Source organism: Triplophysa dalaica, chromosome 20 (genome assembly GCF_015846415.1).
Source record: "Triplophysa dalaica isolate WHDGS20190420 chromosome 20, ASM1584641v1, whole genome shotgun sequence".
Taxonomy (NCBI): Eukaryota; Metazoa; Chordata; class Actinopteri; order Cypriniformes; family Nemacheilidae; genus Triplophysa; species Triplophysa dalaica.
Genome location: NC_079561.1, coordinates 10,018,489 through 10,041,684, shown reverse-complemented (window position 1 = coordinate 10,041,684; position 23,196 = coordinate 10,018,489). Strand labels below are relative to the sequence as shown.

General features: G+C 38.9%; 1 protein-coding gene across 2 annotated transcripts; it reads right to left on the bottom strand.

The window, feature by feature from the left end:
* Positions 1-10,618: 10,618 nt before the first annotated feature.
* LOC130408800 (acidic mammalian chitinase-like) lies at positions 10,619-18,960 on the bottom strand. 2 transcript variants are annotated; one of them, XM_056732232.1, is made up of 11 exons: positions 18,862-18,960; positions 15,186-15,254; positions 15,078-15,104; positions 14,765-14,969; positions 14,613-14,669; positions 14,364-14,529; positions 13,170-13,294; positions 12,747-12,870; positions 11,684-11,866; positions 11,481-11,597; positions 10,619-11,250 (listed from the first exon to the last, which is right to left on the bottom strand). In XM_056732232.1, the coding sequence occupies exons 2-11, from the start codon at positions 15,208-15,210 to the stop codon at positions 10,852-10,854; spliced, it is 1,428 nt and encodes a 475-aa protein (XP_056588210.1). In that variant the 5' UTR covers positions 15,211-15,254; positions 18,862-18,960; the 3' UTR covers positions 10,619-10,851. The 2 variants fall into 2 exon arrangements, with proteins under 2 accessions (XP_056588210.1, XP_056588211.1); XM_056732233.1 differs by having other exon boundaries at positions 15,186-15,251; positions 18,862-18,902.
* Positions 18,961-23,196: the final 4,236 nt, after the last annotated feature.

Genomic DNA, 23,196 nt, shown 5'->3' with positions numbered 1-23,196 from the left:
CTAGAGGTCTAGAAGCAAGCAGACTGCCCATAAAAGTTCTCACCTTTGGCTGTACAGCTTTGGCTGTCACACACCTAATACACTCTTGACACCAACGGTCAATATCTTGACGCATGAAGGGCCAGTAACAGCGTTGACGTACAAGGGTGGTAGTACGTTCCACCCCTTGATGCCCGTGACGGTCATGGAGATTAGTAAGTACTTCACTTCTCAGCCTCTGTGGTAGCAGCAGCTGTAGAACTTCCTCTCTTCCCCCAGGGACATGACTCCGCCTATACAAAACTCCCTGCTGTTCTTGGATTCTATTCCACTGGCGAACCATTTCTAGGACTGCTGAACACTCCTTTGTCCACTCCAATGCTGAGGGGACCCCACCACGTTTCCAATACGCCAAGAAAGCCTGTATGACTGGATCTTCTGCCTGTAACACTTGTAGGTCAGCTCTACCTCTCGCTGGGGCTGCCTCAATAATAGATGTAGAAGCAGCCAACTGCTGATGGCATTTAATGCAAGCTTGTTCCACATCTTCAGGAATTGTTATACCGGGAGCGACTTCTCCCATAAAACTTGGCAGCGGGGCAGAAGGCAAGCGAGAGAGTGCATCTGCATTCTTATGAGATGTCCCAGGTCTATACATCAGGGTGAAATCAAAAAGTGCCAGCTGCGATGCCCAACGTTGTTCTACGGCACCCAATTTAGCAGTACGGAGATAACAAAGAGGGTTGTTGTCGGTGAAGACCGTAAATTTGGAGCCAAGAAGATAGTCTCTAAACTTTTCCGTTACCGCCCATTTTAGTGCAAGCAGTTCCAATTTCATAGCTGAATAATTTGTCATATTCCTCTCAGTAGGTCTGAGCCCCCTGCTTGCATATGCGAGTGGCCGACGTTGCCCTCCTTCCTCTTCCTGGGACAGGACTGCCCCCAGTCCCAGATTGCTAGCATCCACTTCTAAAACAAATGGTCTAGTAAAATCTGCATACCCCAATACTGGGGCCCCAATCAGCTTCTCCTTAAGAGTATGGAAGGCCTGTTCGCAACTCCAGTCCCAGTGATCACTCCAGGAGCTACTTGATCTAGGCCTAGCTCTTTTACTGGAAGACTGCAACTTTGCTACTAATTTGTGGAGCGGGGCGGCATACTTCGCAAAATCTTCCACAAACCTCCTGTAATAGGAGGCAAAACCCAAAAAGGACCGCAGTTCAACGACAGTAGATGGAGTCTTCCACTCTTTAACAGCACTGATCTTTTCAGGATCGGTGGCGACACCAGATGCGGAGATGACATGACCCAGGTACTTTACCTCTGGCTGGAAGAAGTGACATTTTCTGTGCTTAAGTTTTAGGCCATTCTGTTGCAACCGATGTAACACTAGCTCCAACCGCTCCAGGTGATTCTGAAATGAGGATAAAAAGACAACCACATCATCCAAATAAAGGAGGAGCGAGTGAAATCGTTCATCTCCAAAGATGCGTTCCATCAATCTCTGGAATGTCCCTGGGGCATTACAAAGGCCAAATGGCATCCGCTGAAATTCAAACAGACCAAAAGGTGTACAGAAAGCAGTCTTCGCTTGATCCTTCTCCGCTACGGGGACCTGGTTGTAACCACTCGCCAAATCCAATGTAGAAAACATGCGAGGGCCAGTCAGGGCATCCAAAGATTCCTCTATGCGCGGAAGGGGGCATGCATCCTTCCTGGTTTTCGCATTTAATTGGCGATAATCAACACACAGGCGAATTGACCTGTCCTTCTTCTTGACCACCACAATGGGAGAGGAGAAAGGGCTACAACTCACCCGCACTACCCCCTGCTCTACCAAATCTTGGATATGAGTCTTCACAAGATCATACTGGGAGGGAGGGAGTCGTCTATAACGTTGGCGTATAGGTACATTATCTAGCAGGGGAATCTCATGCTCTATCAAGTTCGTACATCCTAAATCTCCGTCACTCTGACTAAAAACCACATTATATTTCTCCAACAAGGCCTTAGCATCTTCCTGTTCTATCTCTTCTAGGTTAGGCCATGATATATTGGCCAGACCAGGGACAGCGTGATTTACTACTTCAGCCGACTGAATGAAAACAGTAGGGCTCTCACAACTTTCTTCGCTGCCAAAAATCACAGGTTGACTATGGGGACATACACTAACCATTTGAAGTCTACCTAAGAAAGTACGTGGTCTAAGCCACCTGTCCTGAGTACCTTTATTAACCAAGGGTACAGAAACAGTTCCCTCACCAATAGTTACCAGGGAGCATGGGATCAGGAGGTCTGCAGGTAGTTGCCAGTCACCTATACCTGGGGGTTCTAAGAATGCAGAAGGGATAAGTGAACCAACTCCCTGTCTGCACAAGGCTGGGACTAGCTTAAATGACCCAGAGGGAACACAGATGGAGGAACCTGGAGAAGTAGAGACACTACCAATAAACTCAGAATCAGTTAAACGTTCAAAAGTCTGACATTCAGACATAGCGCTCTTCAGCACATCCGGTACAGCTGGTGGGGAGTGAAATAACGCAGTGCCATGCTGACCAAAAAGCTCTCTGTAACAACTTTGCAGTATATTCATACAACCTTCATTACTGGACACTGGCCAATGAGCGTGGAATGTGAAGGTACAGTTGACTTTAAAAAGGAGCCACCCAATCCACCATCTAGAGCCTGGCTCAGAGCACTAGATGAAGCTAGTTTCCCGAGGGCCCTATGGCATGAGTATTTCTACCTCGACCCCCAGTTCCACTCTGGAACTCCCCGGCTGCAGCAGCTTGATGGGCTCCCTCCCCATTACGACAGCGCCTAGCTATATGACCTGGCTGTCCGCACCCCATACAGATAGGTTGGCCTTCTGAATCAAACCGATATCGCCGAGGCTGGGTGCTAGGGCCACTGGGTGCAGCTTGCCAGACTTGCACTTTTCCTTTAATTCACCAATTTCTTTACTGGGTTCTACTGCTACAGCACTTGAATTTACCCCCAATTCACAGGCATCAATATGGGTATCACAAGAGTAAGCTCTAGCCCGTGGAAGACTAGGACGCTCCCCGTCATCTGACCAACGCAGAGCTTCACTGCGAACGTCAATTAAGGACATACTAGGTTGGGATCGTATGAGACGTTTTAACTCTCTGCGAAGCATATTATCACGGACATACTCAGAAAAATGATCACGAATTACAACATCAGAATCAGGAATTCCCCTTGGATTCTTACGCTCAATTACCTCCATTAAAGACATAACGGCATGAGAAAATTCACGCAAAGATTCCCCATCACGCTGGCGTCGCTGAAAAAATTGTTTCTGAGCTTCAATATAAGATTGAGGGCAACCAAATGTTTCAAGCAAAATAGTTAGGATTCGATCAGGGTTATTTCTATCTGCCGTGGGACGGAATCGGATCTCTGACTTAGCCTCCCCATAAAGATGGTCATACAAAAACAATGCCTGCTCAGTAGGGGTCATATGTTTGGAATTTAAACATCTACGGGCTTCTTCTACCCACTCCTCAAACCCCAGACATCCAGTACTATTACTGCCTGAAAACCTTGGGCATTTCCGCTCTCTTGGGATAATAACATACCTCGGGTTTACTAAACTTTCTTGCTGACTGCTAGTTACACCTCCCTGTCCTGCCACAGCATTCGGTAGCGCTACTGCTTCTTGTTGAAGCCTGGTATTATCAGCCTGCAGCTGCTGGAGCTGCTCGGTCAGAGCCCTAATCTGATCTTCTGTACCTACAGACATGATAGACAAAACAAACAGAAAAAAACAATGATAATAACAGTGATAAACAAAAAGGAAAAAAAAAAAAATTTCTTGAGGTTAAAGTCCAGCTGGTGTTGGGCTGCCTCTCCAATCCTCCTTACCAGCCACTGTTTTTCCTTTACCCTAATAAACCTAACTGCCTACCAGTTATACAGATAAAAAACTGGTATATATATATATGTATATATACACACACATAGATATGAGGAGGAAGGGGATGACACCACCAGTAACCACCCAAACAATCCTGCCGACTACGCCAAATGTGGCCACCAGTACCTTTACAGAAAATATATCTGGTTTCACGCAAGCCACCCTAATTAAAGGACGCAGATGGAAACTGGTGTGTCAAAAATATACATTTGTTTATTTCACAATAGTTCAATTATATAAACAATTTAAAAGATGATTGTAATACTCCATGAAACTTCCCAAATCAAAACACCAAATAGTTACAGGTGTATACAGAGTTTTCCTCCGGAGACGTGTTAGAATTCAAAGCACACCACGTCACTCTTAATAAATTAATACACAGGTAGAACAACCCAGTTAAATATGGTATCTGTGATTTACAACCTTTCTCCACTCCACACACACACACCACTGCAGGCAGTTGTCTCCTGGGAAAACTACAAGTTACCCAATAAATATTTCAAACCAGAGAACCCCACAGAGTATACATAAGATTATAAAAACATACATTTATAAAACACAAACCTCCTCGCTCTCTCTCATATGGCCCTAAGCAATCGGTAGGTTACAAAATACATGGTAGGCAGTTGGTATAGCTAAAACTGATTAGGAAAAACAGTGACTGGACACGTTCCCTGTGTAGCAAACCGATGTTTGCACCGTGTGTCTTCCCCGCAATCTCACACTGCGTTACGGTGACAGAAGATGCCAATCAATATACCAAACTTTTACAATCATTCACAACAAAACATTTAGTAATCTAACTTGGTACCTGCAACGGTTTACCCACGTTCCCTGAATAGCAAACAAATGTATGCACCATGCGTCTTCATCACAATCTCACACTGCGTTACTGCGACAGAAGATACAGGATCAATATACCAAGCTTTTAAAATCATTCACAACGTTACACTTGATAATCGAACTTGGTACCTGCAAAATATTTGTCCACTGGCCAATCTCCAACAACGACAACAAGCACTAGTTTGGACCCACAATCCTGGTGCTTTCACTCCCCACACTGTACCGACACGCTATGCTGGAACGAAAGTCTTGCGTGTCGCTCTGACTACGTCTCTCTAAATAGCCAGCTGAGCAATTAAGCGCTCTGAGTTGACGTCCCCTGGGTCCTAATGTCCTACCCTTACATAAACATATTACTCACCCCTTACCCCGGCTCCAACAGAGTCCCCCACCCGTGAACAGTTGTTGTACCCGTAATAGTAAAGAACAAACATATAGCCATATACCATACAATTTTTGAACACATCCTACTGTTGTGTGACAATTGTTTTCATTGTCAAATGATGTGCAAGATCCCTAATCCACAATTTAAATGCTTGGGGAGTTTTTCTTTCCATTCAAGGAGTATGAGTCACCTAGCTAGGAGAAATGCAAAGGCTATCATTTATTTCAATTGTTGACTAAAATGTTGAACTACTCCAAATATTGCTATAATAGCAGAAGGTTCTATCGGCACTTCTAAAACCTCGGAGATAATTCAAAAATTGACTGCCAAAAATGATTTAATTTCGAGCAGGACCAAAACATGTGAAAGTGTGGCAGGCGCCTGGCCGTACAGGTCACACATGAGGTCAGGATCAGGTAGAAACTTGAAAAGTTTGGTTTTAGACCAGTGGAGATGATGTACTACTTTAAACTGGAGTGCCCTGTGATGTAAGCAAATTGAAGAAGAGTGTATTCTATTTAATGCTTTCTCCCAGGTTTTATCTGAAAATTGTATCTACAGCTCTTACTCCCAGTGACTTCTTAACCGGGTTGAGGGTTCCAGATAATAAGAATTTAATAAAGAATAGACCGTTCCAATAGAGAATTTGGAGCAAGGATTATGCAACAGGACGGAGTCTAGAAGAGAACTAGGTGGTTGATTTGGGAAATAAGCGCAATGTGTCTAAAGGATGAAATCTCCAATTCTCGCTTTTTTGTAAATTACTAAGTGTTAAGTGCTAAGTGTTTTTGGTAGGCTATTTAAGGGATTAGATAGGTATAAACGCATGTCATCAGCATATAGGGATACCTTATGCTCTTAGCCACCTCTCTGCATTCCTTTAATTCACGCCTCTCCATGCAATGCGATTGCCAAAGGTTCAGCCGCAATAGCAAATAAGAGTGGTGACAAAGGCCAACCCTGCCTGGAACCAAAGGTTGCAATTCGCCCGAACAGCCGCCAGTAGCCTCACCCAAGAAATCAATTTTGAACCAAAACCAAATTGTTTAAGAGAAAAGAGGAGGGAGTCCCACTCCACTCTATCAAATGCTTTTTCAGCATCAAGCGATGCTAGTATTTCTGGGACTTCGAGTGGGTTGGGATCATAGAGAATATTAAGCAAGCGTCGTATGTTGAAGAATGAATGTCGAGTTTTGATAAAGCCTGTTTGATCATCTGACATAATTGAGGGTAAGGTAGCTTCTAAACGTTAAGCTAACATTTAACATTTAGCTAACATGTAGACGGTTAACAGAATAGGAGCAAGTTGTTTAGAGAATTTCTTAAAAAATTCACTGGGGAACCCAGCAGGGCCTGAAGATTTTCCCTTTTTGTGTCAATTGCCTCTTCAAGTTCTTCTGTAGAGAATTGTTCTTCTAAGTCAACTGCACTGTCTCTATTAATTATGGGACTGTCTAGTCTCTTAAAAAAAGATCAAACAAAGAATCGTTTCCAAGGGATTCTGAGGTGTGCAGCTTTGAATAGAGCTTATAGAAACAAGAATTGATTTCTGAGTGATCTATGTTTTTAGTACCCAGCTCATCATTTAACCCCAAATTGGTTTAGAGGCTGTATCTCGGCCAAACATGATCAGTCGCAACAAAACTTAGAAAGTTTCATCAACACCATGATCTGAGGATACATGCCAAAGTTGGGAACAGCGCCACCTAGGGATCGTGAGATACCAAAAATGCACATTTTTGGGTATAGTTTTTGAACAGTCAGCAAATGATAATCTTGGAACTGAGGATATATCCAAAAGTTGGGAACAGCACCACCTATGGGTCCAAATTTTGTTATTTCTATTTCATTTCATTCCCTGTGATATGCCGATTCTGACGATGTTTCCATTGTCATTTTCCACGAATGTGCCTGTCAGTCATATTTAAGTAAATAAAAAACTGCTTTTTCACCACTCCTCATTCAAATTTTGTCAAATTTTGTTCAAAATACAATCATATGATCTTTGGACCGACCCGCACAGAAATGACTGAACATAATTTTTGATCTTAAATTGTTTTTAACCAATAGATCATAAACTGCAATCTGTTGGCCAACCATGTGTCACTGCAAATAACCAAGAGATTGCCATTTCCACACGTGCCAGACACATTATCTCATTTGTTATGTTTCAGCACTGCAATAAACTTTCAATATTTACGATACAATTACATTTATAAACACTGAAAAATCGTCTTTTATTAGTAATTTTAGAATTCTTTCTAAAACCCACAAATATTAATCTTTCATCCCTTCTCTGAAGCTTTATAAAGGTATGTCTGAATTGTCACTTCAATTGCTTTTATTAAAGGTTGTGTTAACCTTTCTATTTTTAGAAATGTGGTGTGCTCACACATCATTGCTTGAACTTCTAAACCTCAACAGCTAGCTGTCCATTGATCTGCATACTACATTGATCTGCATAGTATTAAGCAACAAGCATCTAAACTAAACATTGTGTTTGATTCCTGTGTGTCACTTTCATAAAATTACATTTAATACTTTGTCACTTACATTCAATATCTGCAGTTCTGCCTCCAGCTCATGTCTCTGTAAAACTAAATGAACCAGAATGTATGAGTGGCAGCCTGAAAAAGGCTATAGGTTTAAAGATTTTCTACAAATTAAATGTGTAGCATGTGCTTAACCATTAGAACTGTCAATGTTTAAAAGTACCTAAATAAAAATCCAACGTCCAAACATGCCAAAATTACCAAAAATAGGCTTGGCCCCGGAATCGCTGCTTGCAGCTATATTTTTAACTAGTCCCCCTAGATTTTAAAAACGTAATGATTATTTCTAACCAGAGGTCATGACCACTCCATAAAGATAAATAGACCAATCCTACTTCCTCTGACAGTAGAGTTTTATAATCATGCCATAGTTTCCTATGTACACTGTTTTTGCCAAGTGGTTGACCCTAGGACAACATAATATTGCAATAACCAGAGGTTTGAGTCTTACCCTATTTAGATTGGTCAGACAACATATGTTCTGTTCTAACATACCACATAGGATAGCAGTTGTAGAAGGAGTGAAGTAATACAACCATTTATATTTTGTTTAATTTATTTGAATATTATTATTTTATTGTATCACAGTTGTTTTAAATAAACGATTTGTTGAATTTTGTTGTATTTTCATTTTTTGAAATAACTTGTTGACTGGGTCCTATAGTTTGGTGGTATTCAAAGAAACTGAATGGTACACTGACATCTAGTGGTTGAACTTGGTACCGCAGTCTAAATTCAAAATATTGCAGGGCAAAGTTTAGCAAAAGAAACAGTTCTTCTTGTTTTCTTTTGCATGTTGTTGGAAATAATCTACAGGCAATCTATTGTTTGCGAATGTGTACCGGTTTATGTTGTCACTAAGAAACCATCTGTAACATACTAATTTATGGCTCTTACATATTGCATCTGTAGAGTGATGGAGCAAAAACCTGACATGAATGCCTTTGTGAGGACAACAACAGCTGTTGCTATGTTTAACGCTGGTGTAATGGTTAGCCTTGTAAAGGCTTTTGTCAATCTGCATATCCACTCTGCTCAAACATTGCAGGAGGTGAGAGCTCATGCTGTAGCTGCAATACAGCCAATAGTGTTGACACATTCAAGATAAAGTTCAGGCTTTAGCTCTAGTTTATTTATTAACCGCTAAAAGTTAAATGTTGAGTAACCTAAAACACAGCACGTGCTAAAAATACTAGTTGAGACTGTGTGGTATGAAGTCATATACCACGTGACTATATAAAATGTCGATCATAACAGATTTATTCTTTGAGTGGGTGTGACAAAGAAAAAGATGTAGACAGATGTACAATGAGAGACCTCATAATACCGGCATTACCAAAATTAGTTTAGTTTCTAGTGGATATTCAATAAGTAATGAGGCATATTTATGTGGTTCTATAACAACAGGATAATATCTTATTTGCATCTAGACATTCTTTTTGAAGCATATGAACAAAACTTAAGGAATATAAGGACTGTTTATCATGACTGTGTGTGAGGATGCGGAGACTCAGATGCGGGTATAAATGAGAAAACATTTACTAGGTACAGTTCAACAATAATTCACCAGGCGACACCGGCCTCGAACACAGGAACCACGGAAGTCCACGGGGAGAGGACTCAACCAGACGGCACTCAGAGGAGAAGCGGCATGATCCCAGTCTGGGAAATCCTGACCCGCCAGTTGATTCATGACGAGATAGGTGACGACCACAGGTGGAGAGATGCCAGGGTGAAGTGAACAGGGAGAACTGAGGAATGGTGAATAATAAATGTTTCTTGAGACATCAACATCAAACTAGCTGTTTTGGACTACTTGTAAATTCATGCATAAGTTTAAAAAGATAATGGTGTGCACAGATAAATCCTTTAAAATTAATCACTGCAACACTGTGTAAAACACATGATTTGATTTCTTGGTGACTTTAAGAATAATTTCAGCGGAGAAGTATGATGTATAGTAGTAATCATTGACGTAATATATTTTCATTACAAAAGTATGTGATTTACAAGTGATGACCAAAATCCTATAGGTAATGTAGTTACCCTTTTTTTTTAACTATTTGAATAAACTATTTAATTTTTAACTATTGTCTGGTACAGTATATTAGTTCAATATACACATTTAGGTCAACTACAATTTATAAATATGTCAACTTTCAACCTACAGTATAAAAAGGAGGAAACCCACAGAGTTGACAACCCTCTAATACAGACTTAAAAATAGAGACATAAAAGTTCAAGTATTCAGAAAAACTATTTAATTACAGTAATGTGAGTAGTTGTTATGCGTTATTACCACACCTGGAAAAAAAACCGAAACAATCACCAACCAGACAAATGTATCCAGCCATCATGTGGTGGTTGATTCAGCTTTTTCTGCACTGCTGTAAAAATCTAAAAAACATTTGTATATTATTTCCTCTACACCCAGACTTCAGCTCAGTGTGACCCCAATTGACTAAAACACACATGATTTAAATCACTCAAAAATAACAGCTGCACTGTCATCTACTCCAGATGTCACAAAATCACATGTGTGTAAACAACCATTGCATACCATAGGTTTTACTATTTACTTTAAGAGTGTAGTTTTATTTAATGGTTTCTTTTAAATAATCATTTCAATTAATAATATGATAAATAATCCAATATAAATAAACATTAAAAGGTCATAAGGAGCACCTTCTTTCTCTTGTCAATGTGTTCATGTTAATAGTAGATGATCTAATCTCAATGATTGTACTGAATATTAATGACACAGTCAGTCTTGTATTTCTTATATTGTAATTCAGATTTTACTTGACCTATCACAGCTTTCAAACCAAACCAAAAATGTTATCACAAATAAAGCAAAAGCAGCAAGAAATCATAAATCCCATTTTGTGTGAAATAACAGACTGTACAACAACCTTGCAATCTCAGGTTAATTTTAATAAGAAAGTTTAGACAGACTTGCATAATGTTGCATAGCATTAATATTAGAAAATAAAGGTAAAGTGTGTCAAATTATAGAAAGTATTTAAGGATAAAAATTGCACTATTGTCACCAGAAGGATCTACACCACCAGCTTAACATTTCACACATTTCTCCTCGGCAGGAGTGTTACACTACATCATATGACATGGGGCGGTCACTGCACATTCACATTTCAAGGCCAGTCACAGCACAAGCAGTTGATATTAAAGATGAGCCCAGAAGGACATGGCTTAACAAAAGTGCTGCCATGGGCACAATGAATGAAGGACGTCTTATCAGCTGGGCTTGCGTACAGCCCATCAGGCCTGCCTGCACAAAAGTCGTTTACAGGGACAGAGGGTAGAACATTAGTTTGAAATGAGTCATGCTGATGTGTTGTATTTGGGGTAACAAGAGGTGGTTCTGGAGAGGAGAATGGTGGGATGGGATGGAGAGTACTGATGTTAAGAAGCTGACGCAGGTGGCTGATGAGAGGACTTTTGCCCTGCTCACAGAACTGTCCCGTAAAGTCATCGAGATCCAGAGCCCAGACAAACGCTCCTCCAAACTGATTGTCCTTTAGGTATTGAACCTGATGCATAAACAGATTTATATTACATAATTTATTTATGCATCTTTAACTTTATACTTTATTTTATAATTTCTTAACAGTTTTTTTTCAGGTTAAGGACTTTGAATCACGATAGTTTGTGCAATTTTCATAATCCTGCCTTACCATGCAGCATGTACTATATATTTTTGACAACAAACAGACATTTCATGTATGTTAATGTAGGCTTAACTCATAAGCAGTAAAATTACCTTTGTCTCGTAGCTCATCTTGTTGTCAAAGCCCACCCACTCTGTTCCTTTGGTTGCATATGGAACTTTCTGATCATCGATCCATTGTGTTGTTGCTCCTTGAAGGAATGTGCAGATCTGATGAATAGTAATTATTCAGTTTTCAAGTTATTGGAGATCATCTTTATCAAATTTTGAGTGTGTACTGTGCCTGAATCTGAGACCTCATAATAGGACCAGAATCCAGCCTCTCTGGTGTATGTTCCCGCTGAAGCAGAACCATCAGCTGGAGCTCCAACATCATTGACCGCGGACGTCAGACTGAACGTCTTTCCGTATGTTGCAAATCCCATCCTCAGTTTCTCCACAGGGGCGCCCTGATCTCTCCAGTATGTCATGGCGAAATCCTGTATTGTCATGGTTTAAATTACTTTAATCAAAATGATAAACACAAAAATGCAAAACGTTTTGATCAATTTGATCGCTTAGCAATCTATAAAACAGGCCTGGAGGCCTATTACCTGCAGCCCTGCGCCACAGAGGAACGCATATTGTTTTCTCCACAAAGACCTGATTTTTACTCAAGCATTTATTGATTTTACTCAATAAACCATTTTGAAACAACCTAAGAATTATGATCATGTTCCTACTCAAATGTTTATGTATGTTCCCTACATTATTGTGGGCAGTCTGCTTAAATGGGTCTTTTGTTCACTCTTCGGGAGCTCCAAATGCTTTAGTTCTGAACCCTTGCACTCACACATGCGGGAGTTTCAAAGTAGAAATAACTGAAATAAAATGAGTTTCAAGGGAGAAATAGCAAAACAGGAGGGTGAAGGGACATGGGTGTAAAATACGGGATTGTTGACAGTGATGTCACTCAGTGTTGTAGTATTTGCTGCATACCTTACAAACATTGTTGACCCGTACTGTTAACTCATTTTGATAGGAGGATACTTATTCCGAGTACTTTGGATAAAAGCATCTGCTAAATGACTAAATGTATGTAATCGCATTGAATTTGTTTAATTGTTTGAATGCTCGTATTGGGCGTTAATTTCCCTTGGTGCTATAATTATTTCTAGCAATACCACTTATATATAAATATATATATATAAATATATATATATAAATACATAAACTGCATTAGGTAACGCACTCCAAATAGGGCAGGGGGCACTCCATGTATATCATATTCTTTTTTCTATTACAATTATGTCATATGCTTTTAACAGTTCATGTTATTAAATTATGACAGCGGTTATAAAGGTTGTAGTACATTCTTACAGTATTGAGGTAGATGTTGTCTCCTGTGTCTTTAGACCCATTATACAGAGGACTGTTGTGTCCAGTGAAACGCTGCCATGAGCCATGAAAGTCATACGTCATGACATTGATGAAGTCTAAATACCTGCATTACCACAATCAACAAAAACTTGCATTAGTTTATTTTCAAGTGGATATTCAAGCAAGTTGTTCAGGATATTATACAACCACAGTATTTACGACACTGATAACAGAGAATTGCACTTATCAAGCATATGGGGAAACCATAAGCAAAAGTTAGGAAAAGCAGGATATTTTTTATCAGCATATTCATAGTCTTTTTAAAGCATATATGCATTTAAGGATTGCAAGTGAAGAAAAATAGATATGAACTGTTTTGTGAGACTTTACATTTTTGTGAAAATGTGCAGTTTTAAAACATACTTAGAAATTTCTGCAATTTCATAACCATCATCAATGATTTTCTTCCCAGCAGAAACTGCAGCACTGAGCAGGAGTCTGGGACGTCCAGTGGCGTCACCTTCTGCCTTATAAGCTTCCAGAAGTTCCTGTTGTGGACACATATTCACAGTTTTAATAGTAAAGCAGTGCAGTTGAAATGTGTTTTTTAAACCACTAAAAGTAAGATTATAAACCGCAAGGCTAAAGAAGAACTTACCAAACCCTAACACCCTAACTGCTTGTTCTTATGAGTTTGTCGCGTCGCTCCGCTTCCAGTGTGGACAAATTGTAAAATTATAATGGGTTCTAATGCATTCTGTTGTTTTTTATGTTATTTTTATTCTTATATAATTCAAAAAAAAAAAGGAAAAATGTCATCAGGTTCTACATAAAGTGAGTATAGTTCATAGTTGCATTTCAAAGTCAATTTGAAAGTTACTGTTACAACGTTTACATGCTAATTCTTAAATGTGTCCCTGGGTCACAATATCAGTCTTAAGTAGCACGGGAACATTTTAAATATTAAATAAAATAAATTTAAAAATTTAAATATATACATTTTAAAGACAAAAATAAATTGTATGGGTCAAAATTATCGATTTTTCATTCATGCCAAAAATCATTAGGATATTAAGTAAAGATCATGTTCCATGAAGATATTTCGAATATTTCCTGCCCTAAATATATCAAAACTTTATTTTTGTGAGTGCATGACCAGTAACAGTGCCTCTTATTTACAACTTCAAAGGCAATTTTCTCAATATGGAGATTCTTTTGTACCCTCAGATTCCAGAGATTTAAACAGTTATATCTCCGGCAGATATTATCATATTCCAACAACCTAAACATAAATAGAAAGCTTAATTGTTCAGCTTTCAAATGATGTAAAAATATTGATTTCGAAAAATTTACCCATACGAGTGGTTTTGTTGTCCAGAGTCACAAATAATTGCTGTGTATTTCATCAGATAAATAATTAAAATATTGCTGTCACACCACAGGACAACTTCATACGGTTTATTTGTTAACTACTTATATATTTTTATGTCTCTGCTGTTTGTTCTACATGTTTTTCTGAACACTTTCAAAATTGTGTAAACACTGTAGAAATAAACCTAAATTGTATTCATTGAATGTTGTGATACTGTTTGTTTTGAAGAGGAAATGCTACAGTACCTTGCAGAGCAGAGTGAATCTTTGCTTGTCTTCTGGAGGACTTCCACGGGAACCAGGAAACTCCCAGTCCAGGTCAAGACCATCAAAGCCATGAGTCCTCAAAAAGTTGATGGAAGACTGAATAAAGGTCTGTCTGTTTGCCGGGGTGGACACCATGATACTAAACCTAAAGTAGGGGGTTAATGATACAGTCAATTTTAAGATTCAGTTCTGTTTATTAAAAAGCATTGCTGTAAGCAGGACACTTACTGAGCTGTACCAAAGTTCCATCCTCCCACAGCCAAGAGAGTTTTCAGACTGGGGTTTCTGTCGATTCAAATGTTTGTATCGTCACATAAACGTCTTCAGTAAACAGCAAATATTGACTTTGCTAAATATCAGACTGATATGAGATAACGTACATTTGCTTCAGCCCATTGAAAGATATGTAGAGAGTGTCATCATTCCATTCAGAGGTGCTCAGTTGATTTTCCTGATTAATAATGGAAAACCCATAAATTAAATGGGTGCATAAATGGGGATCCACGTTAGACGGCAGGTACTTGCCAACATCAGGTCTGTACTGAGACCAGTTGGTGAAGTAACATATTAGCTCGGAAGCCAATCCTGAAATAATAAAACAGATTAAATGAAGGGATATTTAGTTTTAATTAAAAAATATTATCTTATAATAATAGTAATGATTGATTTCCATAATAACGAAACAAAACTGACCAAAATGACATAGTGCCAAAGAAAACCCTGAAAAGAGAAATATCAAATGTTAAAACATACAAAATTATATCAAATTAGTTTGAAAACATTTTCAAAACAGTCACCTACCAGCTAAACAAATAAATCTAGCCATGGTGGGGGTTGTGTCAGCAAAGAGATTCTATCTGTCTGGTACTGCTGTAACAAAATAACATTGGTTATATTATTTCCTCTAACCCCCAAACACTCAGACTTCACCCCTGTATGACACCAATTTCAAAAAAATAGTGATTGCACTGACATCTGCTCCATAACAATCCATTTTTTATGTGTTCAATGGATTAATTCAGTCATATTTCATATTTCAATGACTTACTTCAGGAAGTATGATATAAATAAACATTAAAAGGGCATAAGCAACTTCATTCTCTTGTTCCATTAAGTGCCGATGATCTTATCTCATTGACCACACTTATAAAAAAAAAAGTCTGTCTTGTATTACTGTAGTAAATGAAGTAAATCATTTTACCAGAGCCAATATAGCTTTTTAGCTGAAACAGAAGGAGTAATCTCCAAAAACAACATGAACAAAACCTAACCGTATTCGCTGAGAATGAATATAAATATGATTTAACCAAAACCTACACACCCATTTCCATTAATGTAAGCATTATTTTCATTGGTTACTAAACACATTCACATCCAAGCATTTTATTTTGGGTGACTCCAAATCTCCGGTAGCTGTCACGTAGCAGTTTGAGCTATTAGTATATCCCAGTAGTATACCCCGGAACCATAAGCAAAAGTGTCTCTAGTGATGTTTTTAATGTAACCAGCGATGTGTCACGCATTCTGACTTCTTTACAATGTTGAACGTGCTGTCTTCTCATGCTTAACATGGTCAACTTGTCAAAAAACAAGTTGGGTGTGTTACGTAGTATTTTTGTGCTTAACACACTCCCCCACCTATCGTACAGGTTTCGGAAAGTTTTTTTTCGAACATATAAAACTGTTTCGTAACAACTTTTCTTAGTCCCTTATTGGACAATTCTCCCATAAAAGCACGCGTCACGGCAACAGGAGAGCAGGAGAAGGAGCATGCGCAGACGTCAATTGTAGCAGGAGTATGGAACGCCAGGAGGGCCAAAAACGTGCGTATTTTAACGCGTTGTTTGCGCGTAGAGTACGCGTTGTTTGCGCGTAGAGTACGCGTAGTCTACGCGTGAAAAATCGACGCGTACTCTACGCGCAAACAACGCGTACTCTACGCGCAACCACGCGTTAAAATACGCACGTTTTTGGCCATCCTGGCGTTCCATACAGGAGAGTGCGCTTAAGTTCGCACACGCGAAGTTCAGGTGTTTGTTTGTTCACTGCATTAGGTGATGAATGTTATATAAACTGTGGATATAACCCTGGACGGACACGAACCGAGTGCAGTGAGTGAAACTGGTGTCTGTGTTTTGTTGACAAAGAGCACTTTGGTTCAGCACCTCGCACGCGCCATATGTAACAATCGTAAAGCTGTATCTATCTTTTATAAATGTGATCAAACTTAATACTCTTCGAAGATACGAAGTATGCACTATGACTCTATAGGTACTCAAGATTAATATGAAATTGGCAGAAACACCGTGTGTTACGCCTGCTTTAAACTCTGCAACTGTTTGTGTTTTTAGACAATAATTTTGAGTATGATATGTAATATCATTTTTGTTCTGTCTGATTGTTGTTGACATTTAGTTTTTGTACATGTACATGCGTAATATTTTTGTTCATTAACTATTATTATATGTATGTTGGGGTTTATCATTACTGGTCACCCGTTTAATCTACGTCATTGCATAAATATAGCGAGGGCGGAGACAAGCCAGGAAGAGTTTTTGAATGAGAGCAGGTGGCGTCATACGGTTTTTGACCACTTTATCTTCACTTAAAGCCTGAGTTTGTTCTTGCTATGACTATTAAACGATTTATGTTATGCTTTCCACTAAACTTTTCTGTTAGAGAAAGCAAATGAGACAAAAGACAAATAAGGTTGTGAAGTGCGTGCAAAACCACCACCTGTTCCAGAATGTTAGTCAAACATTTGGCAAAACACACTGAATTTCCACATTTTACTTCTGCTCTAGATTTTCTAGATTAATCATTAAAGAGGTTCTGCCAGTGTAATAGGCTATTGTATAACCACAAGCTGATGTTCCTCATTGTAAATAAATTAGGATTTAGGAGCAGATACATTGTGTTTTGTAAAAGCAGATGTATATTGTTTATAGTTATAGGAAGTGAGCTTTGATTTTGGAAAATGACGTCATGGAAACCTTTAAAGCAACACTAGAGAACTTTTGCTTTTAGTTTCCCCATTTGCTTGATAAGCGCAATTGTTTGTTATCAGTGTCGTAAATACTGTGGTTGTATAAGCTTCTCTGTGGGAAGCGCAAAACATGAACTAAGAAATCAGCAACTTTTGACCCCCCAAAAATACATTTTTGTTTGGTAGTCATCGTTTACAAGAATTGCACTAAATTTCTGATGAGGCGCGATCATCCTACATTAGCTATTGAGATCCCGACAATATTACATTATCTCTCGTCTACCCTTATGGTTATAAATTGTGAAACAGTAACTTTAGTGCGCCACTAAACACCTTAGCACAGCCTACTGACCAAAAAATAAAAAAAGTATAGGACAGTAAGAAATCAGTCACATATAAGAATTGAAAAAAAATCCGGTAGCAGGAAGATATCAGATATTGTTTCGTGTTCGGGCTCGTGTCCGATCACTCTTTCTCTCGCTTTCTCTGACAAAACCCTCTTTGGTTTCTTTGCTTGCTCTGCCATGTCGTTGGCTTTGAGACATGAATATTATATCGTTTTGTCTTATAGTTAGCTGTTGGCTAACTCTACTAAGGCTACGAGTATAATATATGACATATGCCGTAAGGCAGGTTGCACTCTTCCGCAGGCAGGGGATGGGTGGGGCTGTGTGTACTGACCCGAACACAGAACTTACAGAGTATGGTTTCCTAGCTGCTCAGGTCGCTGTGGCAGTAGAATTTGTCCCGTTAAGAGTTCTTCTACCAATGAAATTATGTTTTAAGGTATTTAAGGTAAAAAACTGCACAGTGTTGCTTTAACAAGGAGCTGCTAATAATTTGTTAATGCGTTAGCTCAAACGAACTAACAATGAACAATTCTAATACAGTTAGTTTAGGTTAATTTCAGGATTTACTGATACATTATTAAAATCATTAACATTTGTTCATGCACCATGAATAAACGTGAATAACTGTATTGACATGAACTAACCTCAACAGTGATTAATAAATAGCTAATAAAAAACTAAATTGTCCATTATTAGGCAATGTTAGCTAATCAATTTCTACTGTAAACAAGTACCACTTACTGTAAAGTGTTACCAAAGATCTAATGTGGTTTGTTTAAAAGTTTGTTTGCATTTACATTATGTACATTTTGTAGACTAAGTACAGTGTAAATACACATACTGTAAAGACTGATGTTTTTTTATTTTTGTTCCATTTAAACACATTAGTTAAATTATTATAAAAGTAGTTGAAATGTGAACATGGGTCCAACTACTTCAAATTAATAACATAGAACTGAATATAGTTCTCAAATTTTAACTTAAATGTTAAACCTTACATGAAGTACCAAATTCATGAAAGTTATGAGAGATGTTCGGAGCCCTGTGATCTAATAGCAGTTTCAGACCCTTTGCTCAAATTAAAAGAAGCATTGCAGACAAAATATGAGCATGCAAATCAGAAAAACATGAACTGACGTACCTGCAGAACAGCTGAAGATGAAGCCACGCTGCTATCTGATTTCAGACTAGTACCTCAATTATAGGATCTCGAAACTTACTGTCGCACAAACTCGCCCACATAGCAGCGTATGAGATTCCAAATTATGTCATCTAACAAGAGTAACGTGTTTCACACCAGGGGCCAGTGGCATAAACAGCGGCTAAGTTAAAGGGATAGGTCATCCAAAAATGTCATCATTTATTCACGCACATGTAATTTCATATCTGTATGAAATATTTTGTTCCGATGAACACAAAGAAAGACATTTGGAAGAATGTTAGTAATTTTGAGTTCCAGGACATCATTGACTACCATAGAAGGAATAATTAAATGGTAGTCAAAGGTGGCAGAGAACTCTTTGTTTTCCTAAATTCTTCAAAATATCTCATTAAGTGTTACATTTTATTTACTACTATGTTAGTGGATGATGTCCCAGAACTGAAAATTGCTAACATTCTTCCAAATATCTTTCTTTGTGTTCAATGGAACAAAGAGATGTATACAGGTTTGAAACAAATTGAGGGTTGAGTAAAAAATGACAGATTTTATCATTTTTGAATTAACTATCCTTTAAGACTATGTCCAAACAACTTCTTAACAACTTATATGTGACTGATTTAGAGAAGTTATGACCAGTTTTGAAGAAAAAAATTGAATGACTAACTTGTAAGACTAGATGTTTATATAGATGAATATCACAGATGAATCACACCTAGTTTATTATAGCCATGAAAATGTCTCTTTTATTTGCATGCCTGTGGCTCAGAGGCTAGAGAGCATTGCGTAAGCAACGCCAGCGATCCTGAGTTCAATCCATTTGTTCAAAATTAACAAATGTAGTATAATGCAATGTAAGTATAAAATATAAGAATGCAATGTTTATCTGTTTTCGAAGACCGTGCAGAAAAAGTTTTCTGCAGGTGCCAACAATATCATCACAGGTAAGAGAAATATTACTTTAACCTTACTGTGGGGATATTGTTGAAGGCAGATTTGAATGTAATTTTAATCTCTGCAATATTTTGAAGGTGTGGCACTCCGTGGTGTTAACGTTGGACCAGGTTACACCATAGTATTCGCGAGGCACACATCACGTGCATTATTAGGTGGAATTAAGGTTACCTCTTTAAAAAAAGGTTGGATTTTCTCTGAGAGTTTTCATTTGGTGATGGGTTTTGTAACATTTACATTCTGTTGATTCGTTGAGTATGGGGCAAAACATATCATAAAATATATTGGTAAATTGGGCAAACCATTTATTGATAAATTGTATGGATGGTCCAAAAGCGCTATACTGCAAATTGAATCGTATCCAAGACAAGGTTCTTCTAAGAAAGATGACATGGAGTTAATGAAATCCATCATTTAAGACACATGGGGATATTATTCAAAGAAGTAATTCCTTGCTTTGGTATACTGAAAAGCGTGATAAAAGACAAATAACGAAGGCCTGCTTAGAAACAGGAAAAAGAGGCCTGTGTTATCAGATTTTTTGGCAGAAATGAGAGTGGCACCATCCTCAACAGGGGTTTCTTCCCTAGGTGAAATGTAGGTGATCTTAGATGGTTTCCTGTGGTTAGATGACCTAATTGAAACACTGAATTCTGTGGAATGATGTTTCTCTTCGACACTGTGCTGCAAAGATATCCCACTGGGCCTTTTATAATGGGAGTCTATGGGATTGGTTGCAAGGTTGCTTTAAAAGGCTGCTATGGGCGTGGCTTCATTATGATTAAAAAGGCCCAGTTGTATATTCTTGCAGCACAGTGTCGTAGAGACAAAGGGGTGGGTTCCATAGCAATTGGACAGATTATTTTAGCAACCATTTAATGTGACTGTTAGTTTATTCAATTCCTCACACTAGCCCATGGAAAATTGCTTTTGAGGTTGGCAGGTTGTAGGAAAGGGGTCTTCAACTACTTTTCTTTGAGGGCCAGATTCCCCAAAGTCTAAATAGGATGCATGCATGTTTTTACCGTATCCCCCACATGACACAGTTTTAAGTTCTTGTAATACATACTGAAAAGAATTAATAAAAAGTATTAACGTTAAATATTTTTAAACAAAGTGGAAATAAAAAATGATTTTGTGCCTATGTGTTTACTCTGGGCCAGGTAAAAATGATTGACGGGCAGCATTAGGCCCGCAGGCCGCTAATTGACTAGCCCTGTTGTAGAATTCTATGCACTCTTTAATATATGATAGTGGAATGTAACTGACCCACCCAGATTGACTGCTTAAGGTACTATCAGATTGTTCTATTCAACTCTGTAACAAAGGATGTTTATGCTCTCTCAGATTGAATCAAATGATCTCTGTGATTAAATCAAGTTGATTGCTTAAAGCAGTTTCAGGAATGGCCTGTTCTGCGCTAGAAACTGTTCACTGTGAGGAAATAAATTAGCTTGATACAACTATACACTTTGGTGTTCCTGTCTCTTGCTCCCAGAGCTCTGCTGAAGACATCTCTCACAACATCCAACCGCAATTGGCTACTTATTATTGAAGGAGCACGCACTGGAAACGCTGCTGGCGCCTAAAAAATATTTAATTTTATGTCCCGACCTAGCCCTATCGGTATGTTGTTTAGAGCCAAGTGAACCACATTTCTCGAAAGTTTCGGGCTCCTGGGGCCTATGCGGGCCGTACGGGAGCCTCTGACACCTGCAACCTATCCCATTATTTTCATAGGTGCCTATGATGCAATGACCCCAGAACGGCCCGGGGACTTGGAATGACCCCGTTTCGAAATCTTTGGCTCCTTGCGTCCCCTTCATTCAGTTCCCAGAGTTTGAAGTCAGTACGACCTCATTATGTACTATGTTGTTCTTTTTTTTTTTTAAAGCACTTGCCACACTGTGAAGGCTACGGGCTTTGTATATGTGGTGCGTGAGAGTGTGACAAACTAGCGTTCGAAGCCCCAAGGTGTTTGTACAAAAATAAAACCGATTTAGCCTGAAAATGCTGGGCGGAGACTTATTTCAATGAAAAGTGCATTTGTATACAGTAAGTAAGCATTTAACAGCCTGGTCCTTTTAGGATACATACCTGCAGGTTTGTCATACGAAAGTTGTTTTCTGTCTTAAAATGTACTTTTTACAGTATTGTCCAATGGAAGCCTACAAGGCTACTGCCAAATAATTTACAACTGGGACTTTCAGTGGTTTTGCTGAGTCACCGGAAGTCCCAATCATAATTTATTTGATTGTTGGTCATTAGGCTATTTACACACCAATTTTCGCACTAGAAATCGCAATAGAAAATGTTCCTACATTCTTTTAGGCCTACAGACTAAAAGAATCTAAAGTTTGGTGCCCCTCGAGTTAACCTATCCCAGTCATTTTCATAAACTCATGTTGGACAATGGGACAGAAAGGTCTTATCGACCCGAAATTCACATATATGCCTTGTCACAGGCCCCTGGGTCATGTTCTAAAGTTCCGCGCCTCTCTGACCTCTTTGACCACTCATTTTGCCCAACAAGAAACCAGCAGCCATAAACAGATTGCAAACATACGCTCTAGAATACAGGCGTCAAAAGGTCGCAGGGTCTTGAAATTCCACGTCTGTCACTTCCAGAGAACAAATCTCATGAGAAATAGTCCAAATAGTTTTATGAATACTGACAGTTCTGACATACTATTAGTTCGCCTACTGCTTTTTGCCTACTATATATAGTAAGGAAGTATGTCACTTCGAAGTCAGCCCTAGTGTTTTCTTGTCAGTTGTCCGGTATTGTTATGTTGTAATGTGTCATGATCCCGCCTTCCTAGCAATTATTTCTCTTGTTCTGGCCGACGGGATCATGACAGCCGTGTACATGACTAGTTCTTGTGTTTTTGAACCCATGTGCTCTCCTGTCCTCCACCTTAGCCCCGCCCCCTTCTCTTCTTATTCATCATTCCATATTAGTTAACGCCTTTCACCTGTTGCCCTCGTTACCTCTCCTTAGTTTCCTTCCTATTTAATGCCCTTGTGTTTGGTTTGCTGTAATGTGCTGGATCTTTGGCTTCATCCCCATCTTGTCCTGTTGCCCCTGGAAGTTTTGTCAAGTATATTGTTCTTTCCTCGAAAATCCCCTCGAAGGATTTTGTTTTATGTTTTGTCCCATGTTCAATAAATTGTATTTTTGTTGAGACTGAAAGCTGTCTGCACTTGGGTTCTGTTTCATGTCAGCACTTCTTGACAGTAATGTGTTCGTTGCGCCGTGTTCACTATCTTGTTTTGGGTGGATGTCACTTTTATATTTCACCTGCTTGCATTTGTAGCTCAGTGGTAAGAGTGCGGCGCTAACAATGCCAAGTCGTGGGTTCG